At 43.8% G+C, this 24,734-nt stretch overlaps 2 protein-coding genes across 3 annotated transcripts in view; one reads left to right on the top strand and one right to left on the bottom strand.

The window, feature by feature from the left end:
- Positions 1–14,478, top strand: part of PLBD1 (phospholipase B domain containing 1) — a 37,848-nt gene extending 23,370 nt beyond the window's left edge. Inside the window, exons 7-11 of the mRNA XM_038155164.1 lie at positions 6,608–6,808; positions 6,919–7,059; positions 10,802–10,987; positions 12,646–12,752; positions 14,228–14,478. Of these exons, the coding sequence (XP_038011092.1) occupies positions 6,608–6,808; positions 6,919–7,059; positions 10,802–10,987; positions 12,646–12,752; positions 14,228–14,395 (803 nt within the window). The 3' untranslated portion in view covers positions 14,396–14,478. The remainder of the gene's footprint in view (positions 1–6,607; positions 6,809–6,918; positions 7,060–10,801; positions 10,988–12,645; positions 12,753–14,227) is intronic.
- Positions 14,479–22,272: 7,794 nt separating this feature from the next.
- The window catches only part of LOC119708588 (activating transcription factor 7 interacting protein), a 79,550-nt gene continuing 77,088 nt past the window's right edge, over positions 22,273–24,734 (bottom strand). For both annotated transcript variants that reach the window (XM_038155159.1, XM_038155160.1), the window contains exon 15: positions 22,273–23,528. In XM_038155159.1, coding sequence (XP_038011087.1) covers positions 23,112–23,528 — 417 coding nt within the window. In that variant the 3' untranslated portion in view covers positions 22,273–23,111. The remainder of the gene's footprint in view (positions 23,529–24,734) is intronic.

Here is a 24,734-nt window from a genome sequence, read left to right as displayed (position 1 = left end):
ACTGTCTTGTAGCTGTCCTGGCTGTGAAAAGGATGGTAACTCAACAAGCACTGGCTTCACTCTACCTTAGAACTTTTAGCCACCAAGAGGACAAAATGCCAGCTTGAATTTTCTGTGGACATGATATTGCTGTCATTGTCTTTTGTTGTCGATTAATCACCTTCAGTGCTCTGAATAGTACTGGTTAAATATTTTACCTCTGGCACAAACATGCTGCTTTGAATTCTGCTCACGTAGTCTGCAGTCATCTCAAGTGCTGAACTCCTCACCATGCCTACAGCATTCACATGTTTGGTAACAACAATTTGAGTGCTTCTGTTTACTGCTGTGACGTGACTGCTGTAATGGGATTATTACTGAGTATCAAACACTTGCTGTTTGAAAGTGCATTGGCTTCTTTGATGCTGGGTTCAGGAGCCTTCATTTGTTTTGTTGTTTTTTTGGTGTTTTTTTTTTTTCTTTCCCGTCACATCTTCCTTTTCCAGCTTCTCTTTAAGCTGTTGCAGTGGAGAGTATGTTTTGATGCTTATTTGATGTGTTAGTAATATAGCCAGCCAAAATATTTAGAGTCTCTTTTGAGAAGATCAGGCCACATGTTAGAAATCGCCAGCAAGTAACATTTGAGTAGCAAAAGATGTGCTCTTGGTAGAGAATAGCACCAAGAAATGGGAACATGAAAAACCAAAGCAAATCTGTAACTCCCTCTAAGAGCTGACATTGTGTAAGTTTTTAGAGGTGAAATCTCAAGTTCAAAAATACATAAACAGTAAAAAATCTTCATAAAACATTTTAAATGAAGTCAGCACCATAGGAGACTATCTCATTCTCATGAAATTTTGTTGGCTGATGATTTCAAAATGTGCTTTGTTGAGTAATGGTGCCTTACTGTAAGGGCAGGGGTTCTTCATGGCAGGGGCTCCTGGGACTGTGACTGGGAGAATGTTTTGGAAAGCAGCTGCATTCATTTCACATTGAAAACAAGCCTTTTTCTGTGGGGGTCTGATGTTCCTCAGTGACCCTTCTCAGGAATGCAATGTTTTCTGACAACTGAGATTTTTATTTTGAGGAAGGGGTAGAGGTAGTCTGAATGTGTCTTGAGTGTACAGCCTTTCAAGAGCTTGGGTTATCTGCGATTGCCTTGGAGGAATTTCACTTGCTTGTTACAAGGAATTTTGCCAAACCTGTGTAATTTGGTCGAAAGCAAAGGTTTCTGAGCTCTGTTCATCACGTGAATGTTCATGAGGTTATTCTGGCTCTCATATCTCCAAGCTGAAATGCTGATGATAGCACTACCCTTGACAAGAATGTGGCTCTGTTTAGCAACTGTTGTATGCTGCATTGTGCTGCAGATTCAAAACTGGGGATCAAGATCAGCCACACAGAATATTCATTATTTTATTTTTAATGGATGTCTGTGATGATGTCTTTTAGTTGTCACCTTTTGTGGTTTCTTTGTGTAAGGAAATAAAAATATTTTGGTTTTATGAGACTGGTAATGCATAGTGTGTGGCAGGATACCTGAAAATCAGCTACTGCTGTGCTGAAATGGTTGGCATTTGCTTATTGGTGTACAAAATTCCATTGTTCTTCCCTGAGAGTGCTGAGGTCTGCAGAGACAGCTTATTTTAAAGCCTCCTATTGCCATGTGGACTCTGGCATAGTGGTGTGGGAAGGTGTACTTCTACCAACAAAATGAGTGAGAACTGTTGGAAAGCATAGTTCCCATGGCTACAGTGAAGTTTAAGAGGTCTGTGGTATGCACAGGGTGCTCACTGATTACAGGGTGCTATCACAAGCACTAGACAAGCATGGTCCATTGACTGCAGCAAATTGCATTAGCTGTGGGTGTAGTTCACAGACTTGAAGTTTTCCATGGCATGAGTAAGCACTGGCCTTGTAATGCTCCAGGGACATCACGTAGGAAGGAGACAACTGCCAAATTCCTCTGCTCCATGTTATGATGAGAGATATTTTCAGAGCATCTGACTCTGGAATCTGCAGCTCCTGGCCATGGTTCAACCTGGCAATTGTAATCTCTCCTTGCATAAATGTTCCTGCTTTTAGCCTCTGTCCTGATAGACATAAGAACCAGTAAGAAAGGCCAACCTAGTAATCTCTCCTGAATAGTAACATGATCCTATGGACATAGAACTATTAACTTCTGGAGGAAACAGAGGTCATTAAAAGACAGGTGCCCTTCTAGGCCTTCAGTGACACTTAACTGAGTTATTCAAAGAGTATTGTCATCCAGTAAGATAGGATATAAAGTAAAACTATGCTGCTGTCCAAAAGGTGTGTCAGAAAATGTTAAGGGATCATTTGTCTTCTGAGAAGGAATGTGCCAAATCCATGATTTCTCCTGGGGTCACAGAGTAAAATGATCCATATTATTTCTTTATTTACTGAATTTCAAAAGACAGGATACTAGATTGCAAAAATTAGTATTTGCTGTGACTCAATTTAGAGGTTCTGAGGCTACTGACTAACTGTGATTTGTGTTAGGGTGTGCATTGTGGTGCAGCTGGAGGGTCTTGCACTTCTTTGCTCATGTCGTGAGTGAGCAGGTAGGAGGCCGGAGTTACAGAGTCCATCCCAGCTTCCCCAGCAGTTATCAGTGTTCTGCCACCAAGTTCAAATGTCCATTGTTAACAGCAAATCTTCTCTGTTGCTTTCTCCCCTTCAGAGCAGCAGTAGTCCTGCAGAGGCAGAGTCAAGTGGGAATTAACGGGAGTTGTAATCTCTGTTTTTGCAGAATGATTTCTTTACTTGTTGCTCATTTCCGCACTAACTCACCTTAATTCTCACTTGAACTCTGCTCAAAGTCTTCGTCTGCTGAGCTGCACATAGGACAGTTCTGTGAACCTTTGGAAAGGAGGAATGTCTCTGAATTGAAAGCTTGAGCTTCATTGTCTTCAAGCTCTGGACGTGAGTACTTCCTGTGGCTTCTGAATCAATGCATAGCAGAGAGAACTGAAATTGTACAGAGAATGTTACTGTTCCTCACAAATGTTGAATGAAGCTGTGCTTATGTGAGGGAGTAAGGAAGTGATGATAGAGACAAAGTAGGTTTTATGTTTCGTGCCACATATCTAGTGGTGGATCAGGCAGGAACCTGCACCTCTCCTCCCTCTGTGCCCCTTTCCCTCCTCACCTCTGGTCAATTCATTACACTGCCCATTGAGGTATTCAAAGAAATGAGCCAAACTAACTGATAAAATTTATTATTTTCTTTGGATAGCAGGGGGGTTGGCAGCTTCCAGGATTTTCGTCCATTTGGATGGAGTCTTCTGAACTCCATTTAAGAACAGGAACTTTGAGCACTCTAGTTTGGATAGTGAACTACCTTCTCTGTGCTGAGCCATGGTCTTTTAAAGTATATTAATTTGATTTTAGCAGTTTAAACAAAACAGCTGAAGAAGAACAGTTGAAGACTTTTACTTCTACCTTTCCTTCTCTGGTGTGTGGTTGGGATCTTTCTTGGTTGAGCTAGGTGGTGATGTGGGAGTAAGATGGCACAAGTTGTCATGATGGATGACTATACACGTCATATGTATATCTGTCTATCTATCTATCCATCTGTCCATGCTAAGGCAGCAGAGAGAGGTAGTTTGTGTCTCTTGCTTTGAAGTAATCTGGTGTTAGTGCAGCATAATCCTTCCCCACAGCTTGAGGAAGAGCTGGGAGGAACAAACCTTGGAAAAGGCGGTAGCCTTTGTTCTCAGGATTACCTTGCTCCTGAGGTATTGACAGACCATTTCCTGCTTCCCTGCTTCTTCCAGCATCTCTTTAAAACCTGGAGGGAAGCAAAGGAAAGTGTCTGGTGAGCTTTGGAGATGAGACCAGAGCTATAGTGTGGTTATGTGCTATTTCTTAGTGCCTAGGAGAGATGTGCAAGTGGAAGGGAGGCAGCTGATGGGTGTTAAGTCTTGACATGAGAAGCAGCTGCTGTTTGTCTGCTAATCTGGAGAATACCTTTATTTTCCCGTATTCAAATGTGTTTATACACCAGAACATTGGGCATCTCAGATAGGGGCTACTCCCATCCCCGAGAGGTGGGCTAGACCTCATAGCTTTGACTTCTAGCCTGTAAAGCTGACCCTTGCTGCACTTGAAAGAGCACAATGACCTTTAAAAACTCCAAAAAAGCTGATGCTGTCTGGTTCAGAAATCAGCAATCTACCTCTTTCAGAACAATAGTATCCAGGAACGTGCTGCCCCCCACATGCTCTTTGATGTGCTGACTTTCTGGAGAACACTGTGGCTCAGATTGCAAAAAATGCTTTGCTTTGCTTGGCTGACTAATGTCATGGTGAGCAAAACTCCATATTCTGGAAACTTCTGTTTTCCAGCAGCATTTGGAAACTGAATCCGAGTGGATCAGATCCAGAAAATGCAATCAGAAGTACTTTTGCTAGTTTCTCTGTAGAGTTGTCAGGTTCATTGGAGGGAGGGATTAAAAAAACCCCAAAAAACAATAAAACAAAACAAATTTGACTGAGTGTTCCTTACAAAAATGGGAGGTGGGTTTGCAGAGATGGTTTTACAGGAAAAACATAGAAGAAGCGTGCAGTGAGATAACACCTTCAATTACAACAGATTCTCATACAAACTTAGAAGAATGGCTCAAGAGGACATCAAACATCTGCTGATATCTCTAGACTTTTCTACCCAGGTTTTATTTTTCTGGATGTCTTTACCATGGGTAACCTGTTGCTTATGTTTTAGCTTCCCTTTGTTTCAGAGTTGCCTATGCCTTATATCAAAATGGTAAATGCCATCCTGGAATTATTAGGCTAGTAATGGTGTATCGTGGAGGGCATGTTGTGTTATAAAACATTGCAGGATAAAACTTGGTAAATACTAAGGGCCAGAAGGAAATCCCCTTCTTTTCAGCTTAGCTGAGCTTTGCAGTTTATTTGAATTACAGAGTTCAACCTTCAGTTAATTCAGCATCATTCCTTGTGGTAGCACTTGTTTTGAGTCAAGTTTTTCTGTTCTATCTCAGCTGTTGATTTAAATTGAAGAGAGAAATTACTTGGTTTGTTTTGAAGTAGGACACTTGGCATTGTGACCCGCCAGAACTGATGCTCAATTCACATCACACTTGTTTTAACAATTTCAGTTATTGCCTGTGTTTGGGCAAGCACCACTTGACTTGTTATGTAGCAGATTATTGCTAGAGTATCCCAAGTCCTTGTATGAAATAGACTGGCAGAGCCAAGTTTAGGATGTTTCTCTCATCCTTACTTATTTGAGGGAGATCTCTGCTGATAATGTACATAATGTATTGCTTCTCTCTCCATGAATAATACCAGATGCCAGGGTGCTCTGTCTATTCTATACTGATATTTTTTTAGAGAACAAATGTCTACACAGTGTATTTTTCTGGATCTGTTCTAATTTTAGAACTTGCTTCTTTTAGGAGATTTTGCTGAATTAGAGCCCTTAAACATTGCTTTTGCTTGAAGGTGGTCTGCCTTTTGATAAAAGCCCAGGAATAGGAGGCAGAACTGGGTTGTCTTTCTTGCTGTCATAGGTTGGTCACCTTTGCAGATTGTGTTAATAAAGTTTGCTGTGGAAGATTTCATAGAAGAGTTCAACTATTATGGTGTAGCACAGCATTTTAGCATTTTTTACTCTTTGAAGACTGATGCTATTAAAAACTTCTTAACAAGAGTTTAGGTTCTGTATGACTTCCCCATGACCAGCTCAGTTAACAACCTTTCTTCCCCAGCCTGGCAGCCACATATCTGCTGAGTAACCTAAAGGCCAAGTTATTTCTGCTGTACAAGTAGTCCCCATACTATCCAAGGCATATAGCTGACCTTTGCAGCTCTGTATGCTGCCTCCTGGCAAAGGGTTTGCAACTGGACCTAGCACTTCTGTTGGCATGTAACCTGGATGGGAATCCTGCCCACAGATCCATCACTGTATTGACTTTGCAGAGCTGACAGGCATAAAAAACCCCCATGACAACATGTCAGAAAGAGGAGTAGATAGAGCTTCTTCTCATATACAGGATGTGGTTTATGGTTTAAGAGGTGCCCATGTCTTGAGATGCTTTTAAGAATACTTAGACAGGAAAAGATTAAACTAGAAGGAAGATTTTTCTGCTTGATTTAATACAGAAGGAGTTAATTAAGGGGAATAATTCAAATTAATTAAATTAATTTGTGTTGTCTTTACAGAGTAAAAATCTGAAACTGATACTGGTTGATGAAAGTGTTTTTGTGGCATTTGTACTTTGCTTTGGTTTTCATTGTTGAATTTTTATATTTTTTTAGTTCACTTCTTTGTTAGAAACAAACACTTGACAGGCATTTAGGGTATCCAATCCTTAGCATGAGACATAGGTTGACTTATGGAGAAGCTTCCAGGCTTGGCGTACAAACACAAAACAAACTCTTTAGACAAAGAATTAGGTGTCTTGAAAGTGTGACAATTTCTCATTTCAAACTGTGTTGACAGGTGGGCCCAAAGCCCTTGCAGAAGTTACTGCCTCATCTTTAATCTTTGTACAGTTTGAGTTCACACACACACGCGCGCATGGACTCATCCATATCCTCATGACTTATCTCAGTTTTGTTTTGTGTTATTGCTGTTTAAGGCTTTTTGGTGTCCCTGGATGACTTTTACATACTGGGCAGCGGCTTGGTAATGTTGCAGACTACCAACAGTGTTTTCAATGAAACCCTCATTAAGCAAGTGGTGCCTGAATCCTTGCTAGCTTGGCAGAGGGTTCGCATTGCCAACATGATGGCAAATGATGGCAAAACTTGGGCAGAGACCTTCTCGAAGTGCAACTCTGGTAAGTACACCTTCATATGCATCTTAGGAAAAAAGATGTGTTCCCTCTACCTCTTGTACTTGTTTCCTTCCCTTGGAAGGACATGTAACTCTCTCTGTTCTCATACCCAGGAACCTACAACAATCAGTACATGGTTCTAGACCTGAAGAAGGTCAAGCTGCAGAGGAGCCTTGATGATGGTGCACTGTACATTGTTGAGCAGATCCCAACCCTTGTGGAGTATTCTGATCAAACAAATGTTCTCCGGAAAGGTAATAGCTCCTATAGTAGTTACTGGCTTAGGAAAACCATCTCTTTATGCCAACTGAGAATTGTGTTTTGTACCAGGGAAGGGTTTGTTGAACACTACTCCTGAGTTTAAAGTAAGAAAGCCTTGTGTGAGCAACCCTCAGCTTTGTGTGAGCATCCCTCTGTAGCCAGGCCAATTGTAATCTATTCATTTATCTGGTATGCTGTGGCAGCAATGCACAGCATCTGTGTCTCTTAGAAGGAGAGGAGGGAAAAAGAGACATTGTCTCCTTGCTTATCTGCATCCTTGCCTTTTTTCTGGTATTATTTTGCCCTTTTGTAGAGCCCAATGAGGGAAAGTGTGAGATCTGTTTGTACTAAATAACTGTGATGCTGTGGGCCACTCAAAATGATTGTTGAGTGGGTCATCCTGCAAGAAAATGAAATTTTGAATACTAAAAAAGTTCTATGTTAAATTAATCTCCTGAACTTTCCTGGATCTTTGTTTTCTGATAAATATTTGCTTTTTAAAAGGTTCTTTAATTCCCTAGCAAGACTAGCAAGAACTTGATGGAGAACAAACAAAAATCTTGGTCAAGCAGAACACTCACTGTCAGGTTTAATTCGCAAGTGTTTACTAGACACATCATCAACAAAAAGCCTGAGCCTTAAGTGTGTCTAAAGCTTTGTGCTCCTTCCCCTAATCACATGCTGAGGGGATAAATTGATGAATTGCTCATCATCAAAATGATGGGAAATTTGTCTATGTTAGCAGCTGGGGTTGGTTCTCTTTGAAATTTTTCCTTGTGTCTAGCTTCTTGAAAAGTTCTGGCTTATTCCAGGCATTGCCACATTGTCAGTCTCTTTTGGCTTCCTTTGCCTTGGGCTTCTCAATGCTGTGCTGTGCGTGGGATGCAGACAAAGAAGCTGATAGAGACCCTCTAGCTCCGGCACTGGAAATATTGCAGCCCTGTCATGGCAGTACTATACCTGTGTAGAGAGCCAGGCTTGGCAGGTACCTTGAGTTCCTTTTCAGCAATGATTTTGGAGCAGCTGTGTGGCATTCAGTCTGTAGGACTGAGCCCAGCTCAGGGGCTTGGGCACACAATGACCACTTCTTCCCTCTGAGATGTAGCTGCTCTGTTCTCAAAGGTGGCAGCATGTATTAGAGGTTACACATTACTTCATACCTACAGTATGTCTTTTCCCAGATATCTAAGTGTACCTTGTGCATACTGGATAACAGAGCAGTCAGTCTCTGGGAATTTAAACATTAGGAGGATAGCCTTCAACACACAGGATGAGCCAAGCCCTACCCAAGTGCAGTTTTGGAGACCTAAGCTGCTGTAAGCAGTAGATCTGAACTCCTCCATGCCATGCAGGATGCCAGACAAGTCCCACCAAGGCCCCTGCCCTGTTCCCAGGTGCTTGGAGCAGCTCATGTGAAGGAGGTTTGTCTCTCTCAAGAGCAATGCTGGCTTAAAGTCTTTATAGCTTAGCTGACCCTAGCACGCTCCATCATTCCATGTAGATAATGCACTTTGAACACGCTATTTTGCTCAGAGTGAGTTTGCCACCTGTGTCTGCTTTTTAAGTCTCTTTGAAGCATAAACCTAGAAACAACAGAGAATAAGAATTGAAATCTCAGGTGAACAAAGGCAGGTATTTCTGTAGTAAACCTTGTACTGAGGAAAAATGGAGCATTTCCTTATACAGGTTTGAAAATGGCAAGATTTTTTTTCTTTATGGCTTCTGTCTTTTTGTAGGGCAAGGCAGATGAGTTCTCAATACCAGGAATCTCTTACGTTGCCCTTTCCAGGCAAAGATGTCTGGGTGCTTTCTGTATATTGACAAAGAAAGCTCAGAAATCCTTTAGAGGAGGTGAGGGAGGGCAGCACTGTCTTGAGTGAGGGAATAGGTCACAGGAATAAGCTGCAGTTCATGTTTCTTGATGAGGAATGAGTAATATATCAAAAGCAACACATTAGAGCAAAGCCTGGGATCTGAATGTCTTCCACCATATGTGCAATATTCTTACTGCTCTGTCTCTCCATATTGCTGATACCCTTTGCTCTCTAAGTGCAGAGGAGGAAAGCATTTTGATTCAGGGATTTTTTTGCTGCCTTCATGTCATCCCTTCCTTTCAACTTCGCAGTCTCTCTTGACTTGTTTTTTGTCACTGTGCACCATGCCAGGTTTCACTGGCTTATAGCAGCCCTTGGGTAAAGCCTAGCTTAGGTTGACTGCTGCACTCTTTGCATGGGATTTGCAATCTTGCAGAGCCTGAGACACAGAAGGGCTCTTGCTGGAGGAGAACTTTAACAGCTTTCTCTGTTTTAGCAATTTTAACAAGTTTTTCCAGGTGGGAGAAAGGGGTCATCTGTACACACTGCGTTCATGTGAGTCAATAGCACCTTTTTGAATCACAGCTAAACCTTACTGGTTTGGAAGCTGATGTATCCGTGTCCTCCGGCCGGCGTCCTTAGAGGCTGGCAAGTTGCTCATTTCTGGAGGACGCCTGTATTACAACACAGCCTGTACACAACCTGTTTCCTTCAGGTAGGCTCTGGGTCACATAAGCAAATGCCAACAGACAGGGTATTCCTGTCTTCCCTATCCTAGGCAGGACCCAAGCTGGCGAGGCCTCCACTCAGACAGTGTTCCACTGCTTGTGCTGTCTGCATATCCTTCAGGAAGTTTGGTTTGTATTTGTGTGTATTGCTCCCAGTGAGTTCCAGTTGATTTTCTTGAGCATCTTACATCAGACTCCTTACACTGTGCTGGGCTGATCTTAATATGTGCTTTTACCAGTGCCTAGATAGTAAATCTCTAAGCCAACTCCTGATGTGTGTGATTTGAGAATGAAGAATAGGGAATGTTAGTGCTCTGGAGACAACTTGAAAATGTGTTGCTCTTGGGCCTAGCTGATGTTATATACTTGCTGCCTAAAAAATAATAAAAAAAAAGTTAAGGTGTAGTTATCTATTCTTATATATTCAAGGACTTCCTGTACCCAGATTCTGACCTGGAAGGTCTCCTGGCTCTTTTCAAGAGCTTTCCACAGTGGTCTTCTTTCAGGCATTTTATGCAGGATTGCTTTTGGAAAAGTTAGAGCAAGGCTCTGCTCTGCTGATCAATCACTTCTTAACCTTCAAAGGCAGCTACTGGCAAATGTGCAGCAGTCCTCCATCTTTCTTTATGGCTGTGTGCAACCCCCACTGCACAAAGCCTGTGTGTGTGCTGGCCTGCCTCCTGTTCGCCCCTAGTAGCCCTGTGGTCTCCACGTGTTTGTGTGTGTCAGTCCCTCCCTGACATCTCAGCATGGTGTGTTGTTCTGCTTTGGTGAGATGGGAAGCGGGCAAAACCAGAGTGACTTCGGGCCTCTCACTGTGAAGTTTGGTGGAGGTAAATAATTTTGCAGTCCTTTAAGGTTCAGCAGGGAAACCTCTGCCAGAGGGCTGTGGCCATGCTGCATGTTCAGGCTCCTGCAAGTCTGATCTCAGCTGTTTTGCAGGATGAGTCCTGAGGCTGGAAGTCTGGGGGCGGGTTGCCTGGGTACGCAGTCTCCAGTGGTGATACGCTGGGAGTCAGCCCTGGTCATGGCAGTGACTGTTGCCTTATTGTGTTCAAACCAGTTTTCTGTGTTGTTCCTCGACACGCTGCTGAGGCAATGCAACGTGGAAAATTATTTATTTTCTTTTCTGATACAAGCAAGAGCATCCAGCTTTTCCAAGTGATTAACAGATTGGGGTTTGTCTCTGGCAGGTTACTGGCCTTCATACAATATCCCTTTTCATGAAAAGATTTACAATCTCAGTGGGTATGCATCATATGTTGTCAAGTACGGCATGGATTTCTCCTATGAGCTTGCTCCAAGAGCCAAAATCTTCCGTCGAGACCAGGGCAAGGTGACCAACTTGGAAAGCATGAAGTACATCATGAGATACAACAGTAAGACACATGTTTGTGTGCTGTGGAGCTGATCTTAATAAGCAGTGTTACTTTTATCTCTTGGATTATAGTGGGAAGCTGCAGCCTTGCATACAGATCAGTTATATTGTCCTAAATGCAGAATACACACCAAGCAAAAAGGTAACAAGCTTGGAGGTAGGAAACTGGGCTAAAATTGCTCTGTCAAGAACAAGGCCCCTTGGGCTTGTTATTTGACTTTTCCAGAAAGCTTCTGACTCCAAGAGAGTACTCCAAAAGACCTCATGGACTGCTGTCACCTAATACATCTATAGTCTGTCACTCTTGAAAGCCTTAAATCCTAAGTAGCAGTTAGACGTGATCACACCAGAGAATTTAGTGTTAAACTTAAGGTCTTTATCCATGTTCAGGCAAATGGTCTTTTTCAGGTGGGATAGAGTTAATTTTCTTAGTTGTTAATACAGTACTGTGTTTTGGATTTAGTATGAGAATAATGTTGATAGTTCAAGTATTATTTAAACTCTGATGTTTTTAGTTGTTGATAAGTCAAGAACTTTTCAGTTTCCCATGCTCTGTCAGCGAGCAGGTGCATGGGAAGCTGGCAGAGCATGGCCAGGACAGCTAACCTGAAGTGGCCAAAGGAATATTCTATACCATTGAACCTCAAGCTTTTTGTGTAAACTGTGGGAATTGGCTGATCCCTGCTCAGTCAGGGATTGCATTGGTCAGCAGGTGGTGAGCAATTGTATTGTGAATCACTTGTTTCTCTCAGGGTTTTTTTCTCTTGCCCTCCCTTTCCTTTTTAATTTTTATTATTAACAATTCAGTTATTGAAATTGTTGTTATCTCAACCCATGTTTTTTTACCTTTTTCCAATTCTTCTCCCCATCCCATGAGGGGTGGGGCTTGGAGGAATGTGGATGAGCAGTTGTGTGGTACTTAGTTCCCAGCAGGGGTTGAACCAGGACAGTCGGTAATGCTCTGTTTTTTCCTGACAGGGCTCTCCTTAACCAGATTAAACCCACCTTAATTAACTTCTGGCAAAGCCCATCTCAAAGTACTGATAGCTTTAGATGCTATATTTTTATTCCCAATTATAGGGAGCTTGCTGATTACTGGACTTGAGGTTTGGGAGGCCTCTCCCAGGGTGGGGTATCATTCCTGTCTGGGCTGTGAGTAGCAGCATGCTCGTAGACACTGAGCTCACCACCTTCCCCTCCTGGCTTGCAGCTACTGCAGTGGGTGTTCAAAGGTTTTGCTTCTTTACATTTATTTTAATCCAAAACAGGAAAACAAAGGCTCTCATTGCTGCATTTCCCCCTCTACCCCCACAAACCTACCACTTCCCTTTCTCTTCTGCTTTTCTCTCCTGACAAAGTTTCTACAAGCTTTAGACATGTGAAATTTCGTCAGGTGGAATTGCAGATATTTGTGGTTAGAGGTTGGCAGTGGTGCCCCTGGGATGCAGAAGTAGTTATAAGGTCTTGAATTAGGAGCTTGTCTACTTAATGTCCTGTCTTGAGTGCTGACCCGTAGCTCGTACCTAGGGAGAAGCACAAAAGCAATGTGACAGAGTGCAGTTACCCAGTTTTTAGTGGCTCCAGTACTTGGCATCAGCTTTTTGTGTGGGGGCTAACTTTTTTCTTTTCTTCTGCTCTTCCCACCACATTTCACCCCAGACTATCAGCATGATCCTTATGCTGAACACAATCCTTGCAACACCATTTGCTGCCGGGAAGACCTGAATCCTTCTTTACCAGTGCCTGCAGGCTGCTATGACTCCAAGGTAAATTACCTCAATTTCAATATCTGCTGAATGTTGGCTGCAGCCTGTTTGCGCTCCTGTCAGACCTGTAGCATGCTTCCCTGCACCAGGGCAAGCATGGCCAGGCATGTCTCTTCCCTCTTTTCATGCTGTCCCAGTGCTTGGGCACCTCCTCAGGTGGAAATTCTTTGCAGAGCCTCATTTCCTATCCCTGACATCAGTCCTGGCACAGTGGCACAGGATACAGGGGGAGGTGTATGAAACAACTACGTCCATGGGAGCTTGTGGTGTTCAGGGGTTAAACCCCAAAGCCTTACAGCAGGAAATGAGTCTTCAGCTCACTCAGGGAAGGAGACTGTTGTACAGCCTCCTGTTCATTCGGACTCTGAGGGTGCCTCCCAGAGCCCACAGGAAAGGAGTTGCAGTCTCACTTCAGGTTTACATTTACAAAAGCCTGGCTCTCTAGTAAGCCACCCTACTCTGGGGCTCCTCCTCTCTGCAAAACTGCTTTCTGAAAAATTTGGTGAAGATCACTTTGCATTTTAGGGGTATGTGGGAAAATCCTTAGGCCCACTGTCCTGGAGAAAACAGCATTTATTTTAGGCAGGTTATGTGATATTTTCACTGCGAAGAGCAATGCCCAAGTAAGCAGCTGTGCTGAAAAGTTGTACAGTGTTTTATCCTGTGGGGTCCAGCCTGCTGCATTTCTGGATTACAAGTTTGGTTGCTAGGATGGGCCTGGGGAGGCTGTTTTGGTATCTCCAGTGATGTGTCCAGCCAGCTGTGTGTTGCAGTGGACAGCAGTGGGAGAGTCCTAGAGCTGGCTAATACAAGAGGAATGCAGAAAGTGGCTTTGTAGAGGGGTCTGGTAAGGGAGTGGCGCAGTGCCTTAGGCAGCACAGTTAGGCAAGGGGAATGGGCTGGGCTGGAGGTGGAATGGGGGGCCTAAGAGGGACATTGAAAGAAACAACCCAGAGCACAGGCCAAACCTGTTCTGGTTACCAGCCCTACTTGACATTTAGTGTCTGAATTTGGGAAGATGGAGCAGGCTTGGGACATCTTTGGAGACAATGAAGGAGCAGTGCAGAGCCTGGGTAGCAATATTAACTCTGCTACCTTTCTCCATTCCCAAATTACCCTGACATGCCCCAGGGGATGGCCCAAGTGCTCAACATGCAGCAGAGTTTAGGGCAGACCCCCTCTTCTGCCTGCTGCAGCCCCATAAAATCAGGGAGGGTTGTCTTGAAGGCAGATGCTTCTGGCTCTTTCAGCCTGCTGAGGGCAAGTGTGGGCTTGTGGTTTGCTGGTGCCCTTCTGCAGTGGCTGCTGCGTGACTGGAGATACCTCTGCGCAGGGGAGGAATTGCTGCCTGTGTGTTTCCCTCTGTTCTCTTCTCTCACCTTACTATCAAATCTCCCGGAGCTGTTCCTGCTGTCTGGGATGGGGATGTGTCCCTCACGCTGCCCTTTTGCCCCGGTTGCTGTCCTTTGTTCCAGGTGTCGGATTTCCGCCTGGCTGCAGCGTTCACAGCCTCCGCCATCAATGGCCCTCCGGTGCAGGGCGGCCTCCCGGTCTTCAGCTGGAGACGCTTCAACCGCACGCGGCACCAGGGCCTGCCCGACTCATACAACTTCGGTTTTGTCACCATGAGGCCCATCCTGTAAAACCAGCATCAGTATCCACAAGTGGATTTTTTTTTAAATGGAAATTTTATTTCTTGTGCAATAAATCGACCTGGATGTCTACATCCCTGTGCCTTATACCTCCCTTCCCATATCCTGCCTGCTAGGCACGTTGTACTGACATCGGCTGCTTCTCTGCAGCCCAAAGCACGTTCCTTTCTTCTGAGCTGTTTGGGTGGTCCTTCCTCTGACTAGGATTGATGAGAAGCAGGTGGCAGAGTTTTCTGTTGATCTGAGCCATCATCACAGCTGTTCCCAGAGCAGGAGTGAGGAGCAATGCCACCAGTGAGAGTGATCTGTTTCTAGTAGCAACATGGGAGCTGTGTCCAGGGGTGGGCCAAATTAGGTGGCTGCTTTGGCCTGTGATGGCTTTACCTCAGTGCTGGCTTGATGTCTGCCTTTTGTCTTAGTAGTGTGCTGCCACTTGCTTCCCATCAGGCGTGTGTTCTCTATGGCAGATCAGTCTGTTGTGTACAGGATGTGATGTTCAGTGCCACTGTCAGGACTTCCTTTGTGTGGCCAGAGCAGCTGGCAATGTCAGGCTGCAAAAGAGGGTGAAGGGATGCTTTGGAAATGCCTCCACCCCAGGCTGCAGGGACAGAAATGTGATGCAATGGATCTCTTACAAGGGATCTCTCTCTTGGAATGGGTCAGCCCATGCAGTTGCTCAGTGCCATCTTTGCCTGCTCTCTCAGCTGTGTCAGGGGAACATGACAGTGAGATGGCTGTGAGGGCCAAGGCTGTGCACATTACTCTTAACTACCTGTGTTTACACCAAGGAGTCGAGTCACTAGGCTGTTTTGTGCTAGATATTCTATGTGTAATTAAGTAAAACAAAATAAACAGCTCTTTCCTCACATCCTTGATGGTCCAACCTAAATAGTGCACAGCTCTGCCCTGTGTTATGAAGGTGAAGAATGATGAGCAGTGTGAGGTTTTAATGAAACCTCTAGCGTTTAGCTTGTGTGATAGGGAAGGGAGCAAGTTACTGGGTGAGGTTATAGCTAAATATTTGGCTGTCACAGTAAGGGTGATTTTTGCCAAGGGAAGAGAGAGACCAGAAGTTTCAGCAAAGCTGTTGTTGATGATGAAAAATTCATGAAGGGACTGAAGTGATTTGTTGCTGAGGCAGGAGGTAGGTGTGAGATGCTGTGTGCAGAGACCTCCTCCATGTGGTGGTGGAGCCACTGCCACAGACTGGATTGAATTGACCTGGATTGAACAGGCTGCAGCAGGCATTAAGGAGGACACTTAAGGAATGGATCTGGGCCATGAAGAGCACTGCAAGGATCTGAGCTGCCAGCAAGCAGAGGACCAAGAATCAGCTGCTTGTTTGAAACCGGAAGCACAGAGGGGCTGGAGGATGGCTTGAGTTCACTGTCACTCCTAGAAAATGCAGCAACACTGCAGGATGTATTTACTGCTTTTTCACTCAGTTTTATGTAAAAATGCAAATGGAGAAGTACTGTTTAAAAGTTGGTCCCCAGGGACCAGGAAATTGCCAATGGATTACTGCTGTGAACAGTGTTCTTGAGCCAGGACTCAGCTGGATGCTTCCACCTGCAGGGAGTGGAGCTGTGTGGCACCTGTGATGTGCCCATGACACGACAATATGCCTGGAAATGGCCTTTCTCTCACCTTGAGCCTCCTACCCTGAGGTATGACCTGTTCTGTGCTCCAGCACAGAGTTGTGGGAAATCAGAGCTCTTCTTTTGAGAGTGCCCTTCTGTAAGTAAGTATTTACACCAGTGGGACCTTGTGAGCTTTAGGACTTTAATCTGTGTGACTTTAGCTATTTTTTTGCTTTTGGTTGTGCTGCTAAAGGCCACTGCATTCCTCTTGCTGTGCTGTCCTTTGTGCTTCCTTTGTTGCCAGGCCAGCCAGGGCTGATCTGCCAGTCCTGACCACAGCAGCTGGGTCCAGCTCCTCTTCTCCACACAGCTGCATCAGTGACCCCAGAGGAGGTTTTCATAGCATTGCATGGCCCTGTAGGCAGGTGCAAAAGAACTGACAGACGGCTACATGAAGTTTAAAGGTCTCTTAGAACAAAAGAAAGGAAGGTATGCTCTAAGCAGAGGATTTGTGGCAGAAGTTCCGCCTTTTTCATACCCTGCTTCCAGGTTTTTCGAAGTCCTGTGGCTTCTGACTCTTTAACTTCTGGTTTCCAGGTTTGGCTGAAGAGGGACTTAGTTGGTGGGGAGATGGAAGTGGGAGGTGGCAGTGATAAATCTCTCTTTCCATAATGAAAAAGTACTCTTCATTCAATGCCTAGAGGAAATGACTTCTCTCAGCAGGACCATCAAAATTGTCACATTGAACACAAGCTTTACCATCCCCCTTTTCTGAAATTCAGTAGCAAACTCACCCCTCCTGGTTCTAGTGGTCATACCCTGCACAGCCTCAGCTCCGACAGGGGCCACAGTCTGTCACAGCATCCTCTCTCTGTAGCAGGAAACACCTGGGCAAGGTCTTATCAGTGCCTGCCCCGGCCAGGCTGCACAGTACTTCAGGGAGAAACCAACAGCACTCCTTCGGCAGGGTCCTGGTGCTGTGCTGCTGGCTCAGATTTGCTTCTCAGCTGACTGCTGGGGTTTTTTCATTTTCCTTAGAAGCATCAGTGGTGTGCAGAAATGGACTTTGCTCTGGGGCTGTAGCACTTTCCAGACCTACCATGGAGTGTGCACCACAGCTGCTCTGCAGCAAACAGTGTGTGTTCTGCATATTCACATTCTCACTCTGCTTTATTTCAGCAGGAACTGCAATTAAAGCAGTGCTTGAGCACCGTAGTTACGCTGTATTTGATGATAAAACAGCTTCTGCACTATGTCCAGTACATATACTTGTAGTTTTAATAGGCGGTTTCAGAAACTCGGGACTTTCAAGTGGGATTGTGCTGAGGCATCACTTCACAAGAGTCCATCATCTTCTGGTCAGTGTCTTGAAGCAAATTTTAGTAAGTGCACGGAAACTAATTATTAGCATCACAAAATAATTATATGCCCTCGAAGTACAGGCTCAGCACTAATGCAGGGTCAGCATGTCAGTAACTCCATGTTCTAAGTACTTTGAGTTCTCTACAATTTGGCAGCAGAGTTGGGTGCAAGAGGCAGCTTTTCCCAGACTGCCTTCTAGTCCAGCTGTTTATTGGTACCAAACGAGTTGCACAACATCTGTCATGGTGCTGTTCCTGGCTTCTACCCTTGAAGCAGCTGGGTGTGGGGGCAGAGCCCTTCATGATGCCTGCACTGAAACATGTTTGTATTAATTATTTATTTATAATTTATTAATCCTCCTTTCATTATCCCTGAGTGATGTCCTTTGTGCTGTGCACAGCAGCTGCTTCCTGGCCAGGTGAGTGGGCCTTCTTGCTTAAAGGGTGCTCTGAAAAACTCCGGTACTTTGTCCAAAGCCTCTTGCTGAAAGAATGACCATTGCTTCAGAGGTCAGACCTGACATCTTGGAGGGCCAGGAGAGCAGCACCAGCAACTGGATTTCTATTCCTGAATTCATCTGGGGCAACTTTGGGGTGCAGGTCACTTTATTCTCTCTGTCCATGCCTTGCAGAAATGCATGGAAGGCAACTTTCCAGAAGTTACAGCATTGCTTTGGTTTTGTGCTTCTGTGAGGGCAGCACCATGCAGTTGACTTCCTGGGAATAACCAAGAGGTAAAGCCTTGTTGCGCAGTGTTGGTTGAGCAAGGTGGCAACACCTCTGAAGAGGAGGAGCAGGCTTTGGGCTCTTTTTTGAGAGAGTTGCCTCCTGTGGTGTCAGGAACTAAGCACAGATGACTCAAAATGTTAAAAACCCAGTAGTTTTATTTCAAAGTATAAATTCCAGGCTTGTCAGACAAAACCCCACTAACAGTTAACACAGACACACACTAATCTACAGTACATACAAAAATGGGGAAAGCTGGCAATTGCCCAGTTTAAAGTGGACATTAAATCAGTCCTACATTTTTTCTTTTGTATTTACAACTCCAGCTGCAAAACAAAACAAGAAATCAGATTTGGAATTTTCCAACAAAGGATTTTGCACATTTGACTTCTGATAACCAATAAATTACTAAAGCTGAACAGGAAGCCCTGAACAACTACTACTCAGCTATCTTATTTACAGCTACACCCTATTAGTTTAAGACAGCATACAAATATATATATGTGTGTGTATATATATACACACATCTGTACATATATGTTTATAGGCATATGTATATAAAAGAAGAATGCTCAGCCTGCATAATGACAATGAGAAAGAAGATGCCTTTTTAACTTAAAAGGGATGAAAAGGAAAATTCATTGATTTGTTTTCTCTTAGCTATCCTTAATTTTTTCCTTCTCCTCTCAGAAGGTGTTTGGAAGGGAATAGATTTGCATGGCAGGGCTGGCTTAGTGTCATTTAATCTCTTCTCCCTCCAGTGTTTTCATACAATGCCCACCCCATCCCAAATCAACAAATTAAAAAAATATATATTTAATATATCACGCTTCTATTTAAAATATCTGCATAGATATTTTTGACAAAAGGAGACTACTCAAAGAGTGTATAAGAAGGCAGAATCACAGCTTGATTTTGTACACTGTATGCAATACTTATCCTGGGGAACGGCTGTCTTGGGAGCAGGAACAGACGTGACCCATCCCTTGATATATATTATCAGTTTTTATTTACTGTACATTTAAGACTAACAGCATCAAGGAAGAGCTGAAGTGGCTATTTCTGTTACAGTACAAAATGATGTTCAGATCCTGCTACTGAGCTGAGTCGTGGTCCCAGTGAAGACTGCGGGGGTTTGCCTTTGCTTTCAAAGGAAGCAGGGTAAGACCCCTTAATTTTACAGGAAGAACACCATGAGTGTTTCCAGCCTTGTGCTAAAAGCCTTGGGAATGGGTGTCACAGTGCTTGTGCTCAGTGATCTAACATGGCCAAGGGCAGCACAAACAATTCCAAGGAGCAACATCAGACCAACGCAGAGGGAAGCTGCTCAGAGCATGGAAATAATTACAGGCCGAGAGATCTGCATCCTTGTGTTTTCTGAAGCTGTCACTGGAGACAGTACAGCTGCCATAGCTGCAGTCTGGCCCCTCCTAGCATTTATGTTTTTGTTTCCAATAGTTTTTTAGCCATACTGCAATAAACAGGCCAGTGAAGCTGTAACTAGGAGAAATGCAGAATGCCATTTTGCCATCAGCACTCCACAGCAGGGCTCCTCTCCAAGTAGATGAACTAACTCAAATTACTTTCAGCCTGGACATCCAGATGCCCTTGTATCACACACAGAGAAAACAATTCAAACCTAAAACGTGCCTGAAAGTAAATGAGGATGGAAAGCACAGCTGTAGTCAGTGCTGTTTGCTAAAACATGGGCAAGTCGGTCCAAGGTGGTACTGCTGAAATGTCACGTGCCCAGAGGCAGCAGCAAAACACAGAATCACAGAATTCAGACACAGAGTCAGGAACAGTTTTATACCAAGCTATTGAAAGATGGAAAAATTTGCATTAAGTCCAGAGAAGAGACCAAACTCAACATTCCATTTAAAAGCCATATAGAAATTTTTAGCATATTTAAAAGTGGATTATTGGAAGGCTTCAGCAATTGATACTTTTCATTAAAGAAGAGACCAGTCTGGAAGCACAGTATTAACAGACCTGTACTGAATGTTGCTAAATATTTTGGTAATACTGTCAAATAAAGTCTACAAAAGAACCAAAGTGTTTCTGGTTGATTGTTGCTAGCAGAAAGTTTCTCAATAGTTTTAATCGTTCTAGGAGGTAAAGGATAATAAAACTATCAGCCATTGGACTACATGGGAAAAACTGCCATGAGGTAAGGAATTAAGCACTACTTGTGTTTGTTAGTATCTCACTGCAGCGATCTGCTCCACAGTGACAGTGACTGCACAAAACTGGCACAGTTTTCTCTTTGGGCATCAGTGATTTAGGGACCAGCTCCCTTGGAGGTCTCCACACCAAACCAGGCATCTCAAAGTCAAGCCATGCTTCATCACCACCAGTACTTGCTCAAGATGCTGAAATCCGACCTTTAACAGCCCTGCTGGGATGAAACAACAGGGAAGTGATCATTCACCCCAGAGCTGTGATGTCTTTGGTCAACAAGGGTGTCTTACAAAATGCTGCCAAAGACCCAGAACTGCTGCCACACAGACCAGAAATGGATCTGTTAAGCCAGTTTCTACAGTCAGTTCAGTGAAGAACTAAGTCTTCTTTCTCTAGAGATGCAGATCACAAAACCTCCAAAATGAATGACACACCATCCGTATTAATACCTCCACTGGAGGAAAGAAAATACTTTAATGCAGGACTTGTACCTCCTGCCTACCCCAAAGGAGACAAACCTAACACGGGATATCTAAATGGAAGCTCAAACTATAACAAAGCTCACATACAGTTTGGGCTAGAATCACAACTAAATAAGTGAAGTTCTAGGTTGTATCCTCATGTTTATTTCAACTTTCAAATTGTAAAACTTCATACTACTGATACACCCAAAGGCTCTTTGGTACCACCTCAAAGACACATTAACAAAAAACTGCCCAAGGACTCGACAGCCATCAACTGGAAATAACTTCTAATCGCTATTACAGAACTGTCTTACTCAACAGACAAAATGCATTATTAAGTAATTAATTATTCCTTAAAATAAGCAAACAGAACATTTATTTAAACACAGAAAAATTCAAGGAATTTTTGATAATAGCACCAGAAATACAGGGACAGCTGCAGTTCAAAGGAAAGGTTACGCATTGTTCGTATACTGTGAATCTTCTCTGAGGATACTTGGATTAAGCCAGAATTTTTGCTTGCCAAAATCAACTTTTAAATGCAAGTTTCCATACAGAGAATTTTCATAACTCACCTGAGAGAAGTGACACTCCCAGCTACATGAAGTAATGCAGTAAACCAGAGGTCTACAGTGCCATTTCTTTCACTGTAAAGGTTCTAAACAAAGGAGGAACAGCTACAGAGCCCATAATCTCTTAGCATATTTCATCAGTCCTGTTGGGGATTTACCTTCTCTGATACTTCTTCAATCTTGCTTTACACTTCAGTGTGCTGGTTTTGAGAAAGAGAGCACTGAAATGAAAAAATGTCATAGTCTGCAGCTTTGCTATATGGTGAAGTGGATTAAAAAAAAAATCTTTCTTTCCCCTCTAAACCCACTGTTTGGTTCTGCTGGGTAGGAATGCAACTGAAAATTGCCAAAATTCAATCCTTGAATCTACTTTCTTGTCCAGGTGCATTACAATTTTGTTCTGCAAAAAGCAAGTTTAACATGTCAATGACAGCAGGGGAGATGCACCAATTTCTTTTCTCAGCTCAGAAGCATCATGAAAGCATCTATTAACATTTGCAATCGCTCACAAGGTTTAGGCCAGTGTCTAAAACAGTTTCTAAAACCCCCTTGGCTACGTCTGCTTTCTGCAGAGGCAGGCAGGTGATGGGAGAGAGAAGCACACTGGGAAGCAGCTCCTCATTTTGTGCTCACTGAGCACCCAAACGAGTGCAAACAGGTAGAAGCTTTCATGGCACCTCACCACAGGGGTTTCTTCTTTGGCTGAATTGCAGCTTTCCCAAAAGAACCAGGAAAGACTCTGGTGGAAAATAATGTCTGTATACTCAATAATCTTGACAGGACAAAAACAACTACTCAGGAATTACAGTAAGGAAAGTGTTGAGTGATACTGAAGATAAGAACAAATTCAACCAGCAGATGTTACACTTTCTTGTCTTTACATAAACAGCAATTACTGCAGGCCTGGAAAATGGGAAGCACTGATAAAAGACTAGATGGGTAAAAGGAAAAATAACTCCAAGCAAATAAAAGAACACCACAAGGTATCTGGCTACATTTTATTTCTGAAATTATTCTTTAAGGCACAAAATAAATCTAAAAAATAGGGCTGGATGTATGAGGGGAGGGACAGAGAAACTGCTGGAACTATCAAGGTTTGAATGGAGATTTTACAATCCAGTTTCAGATCTGGGAATGCTCCCAGGGTGACAAGGGGAGGATAGTGAAAATAGAGGAGCATTCTTACTTAGAAGAGGTAGGAGGTTATGGGGTGATTATTTTTTTTCTCCACCACCTCCAAATTTACACAGGTTCCTGGCCAGACTCAAGTTCCCTTCCCTCCCCTCAGAGAGCTTATTACAGGTTGTAAGGTAAGACCAGACCACTCAAGCTTCCAGTACAAAAAGTGAGACCTTGAATCACCCTTCATGTCACATCTGCTCACAGAATGCTGTGGGGACAAGAGGCAGATCATTTTTGCCCTTGTGCTGGTGTCTCAATAGACATTACAGATGGGTATGTTTTACTTCAGACAAACTGCAATTTACTATTCTGTTTCCACGCTGAAGCAGAACCCCAGGCATTCAGGATGCTCTTGGATAAAGGATAGTAGGTATCTAGGTGGAACACCTGTCATAGAAGGAAAAACAAAATTTTCAAATGGCCAATGGCATGAACACTATTTAGAAAAAACAGGCTCTCTCGCTGCAGGTCAGACTTTATTTTTCTTTTGGTTCTGAGTGCATGTAGTGTATCACACAACTGTCTAAAATAATCCTGCAGAGTGGATTTAAAGGTGAATTACATGCATGGGATCAACTCCTCCCAAAACTGGGGTAATTCTTGATAGCAGGACAGGTTTAAAGGGTCCAAAGATCTCTAGTTTAACTGCTCTGGGAAGAGATCACGTCTGTGGACTGGGGGTCACAGAAGGGTCCGAAGCGTCCATAGACATCCTTAGCCCGGACTGCAAAGTAGTATTTGCTGCCAGACACGAACTGCGTCAGAGTGCACGCCATGGGCAGCGGCAGCGCCTTCACCTCCCCGATCTTCTTCCACTGCGAGGCCACGGTGGCGCTGGGGTCCTCGTGGTAGGCATACAGGTGGTAACTGTCCACAGTGGCACAGCTCCGGTCCACCTCCATCACGCTCCACGACAGCACAATCCCGTTCTGGCTCTGTACCCGGGCCAGCTTCAGCTGTGGCTTTTGAGGCGGAGAAGTATTGGCAGCTTCGGGGGGCAGACGTGGTGGTTGTGGTGCCTCTGGAAGTGGAGCGGGATGTATGGGGCGCGGTGGCTCCTAGGTAGCATAAGAGCAGTAAGGGAAAGGTCAGAATCTATGGCAATGGAAAGAGGCTTTAATTCCCCAGGTAATATGGAAGCAGATGAGCCTGCAAACACCCAGCCATCACAACTCTCAGTCCTGTGTGCACAGGCAAGGCAGCAGCTGCAAATGATAGAAGGGGTGGGAACAAGGATGCCATAAATTCTTATGTTATTCTTATATAAATCCCTAGCTGTGCGAATGATCATTGCCACAGTAATTTCCCTGTATCTTCTTTGCTGCCCTGCCAGGAGGGGATGAACTCAACACTGTGCCCTTTACCAGGACTGGGCAAGCAGGTTCACAATGACTTTACAACAATCTACGTTTGAGCTGCTGTTCCCAAGTTACCCGACACCCCAGACAGGGCATTAAGCTGACAACTCATCATCTCTTCTACAGACAGATATTCAGTCATAAAAGGAAGACAGGGTGTAATGATGCCACATAGATGCTATCACTTTAAATTGATCACAAAAGATCAGCCTCACTTTCCAGAAAATTTGGAAATGAGGGCACAAATGTGTCTTTACAGTGATATTTCTTTTTTATACTGCAAAAACAGTCCTAGGTCTCTCATTTACATTAGTTAAGATGAACTTAGGAATGTGGTTACTGTGCTTCAAGCCTGAGATCTTTCAGGTTGGAATCTGGGGTAGTTTTTGGGATCTTAAGTGTTCTGTGTGATATCTGCTTCATTTATTCTTGTTATTTATCACGGGAGAGTGCATTGAGTTGTTTATGTCTAGACTGAAAGGATGGTAAGCCACCTTCTTGACTATATTTACCATTTCAGGACACCGTAAGTAATGTGACTGCCCAACAGTGTGTGTACAGGCAACGTAGTTGAAATTAAATTGAATGTGTCAGAGAAAATTCTCAAATTCTAACCAAAAGGGGTTTTAGGTGATGCAGAAGTGGTCAACCTCAACACTGACTAAAAAGCTCTGGAGTTTGGGAGTTGGCAACCTTGGAGATTCGGTTTGTACCTTGTTCTCCTACCCCAGTTTTGCAAACAGCTGTACTAAAAACTGGTCACCCAATTCATAGCCAAACCATGACAAAACATTTTACTGGCAGTTCTTCTGTACGCTTGACTCCATGAGTCACCTGCAGACAACTCATGCACTAATTTTCAGTATGTTCTCCTGGTAATTTGGAGAAGGCCAGGGTGAGCTAACA

Source organism: Motacilla alba, chromosome 1A (genome assembly GCF_015832195.1).
Source record: "Motacilla alba alba isolate MOTALB_02 chromosome 1A, Motacilla_alba_V1.0_pri, whole genome shotgun sequence".
NCBI lineage: Eukaryota > Metazoa > Chordata > Aves > Passeriformes > Motacillidae > Motacilla > Motacilla alba.
The sequence above is the reverse complement of the archived record's forward strand: the minus strand, read 5'-3'. Positions and strand labels throughout refer to the sequence as shown.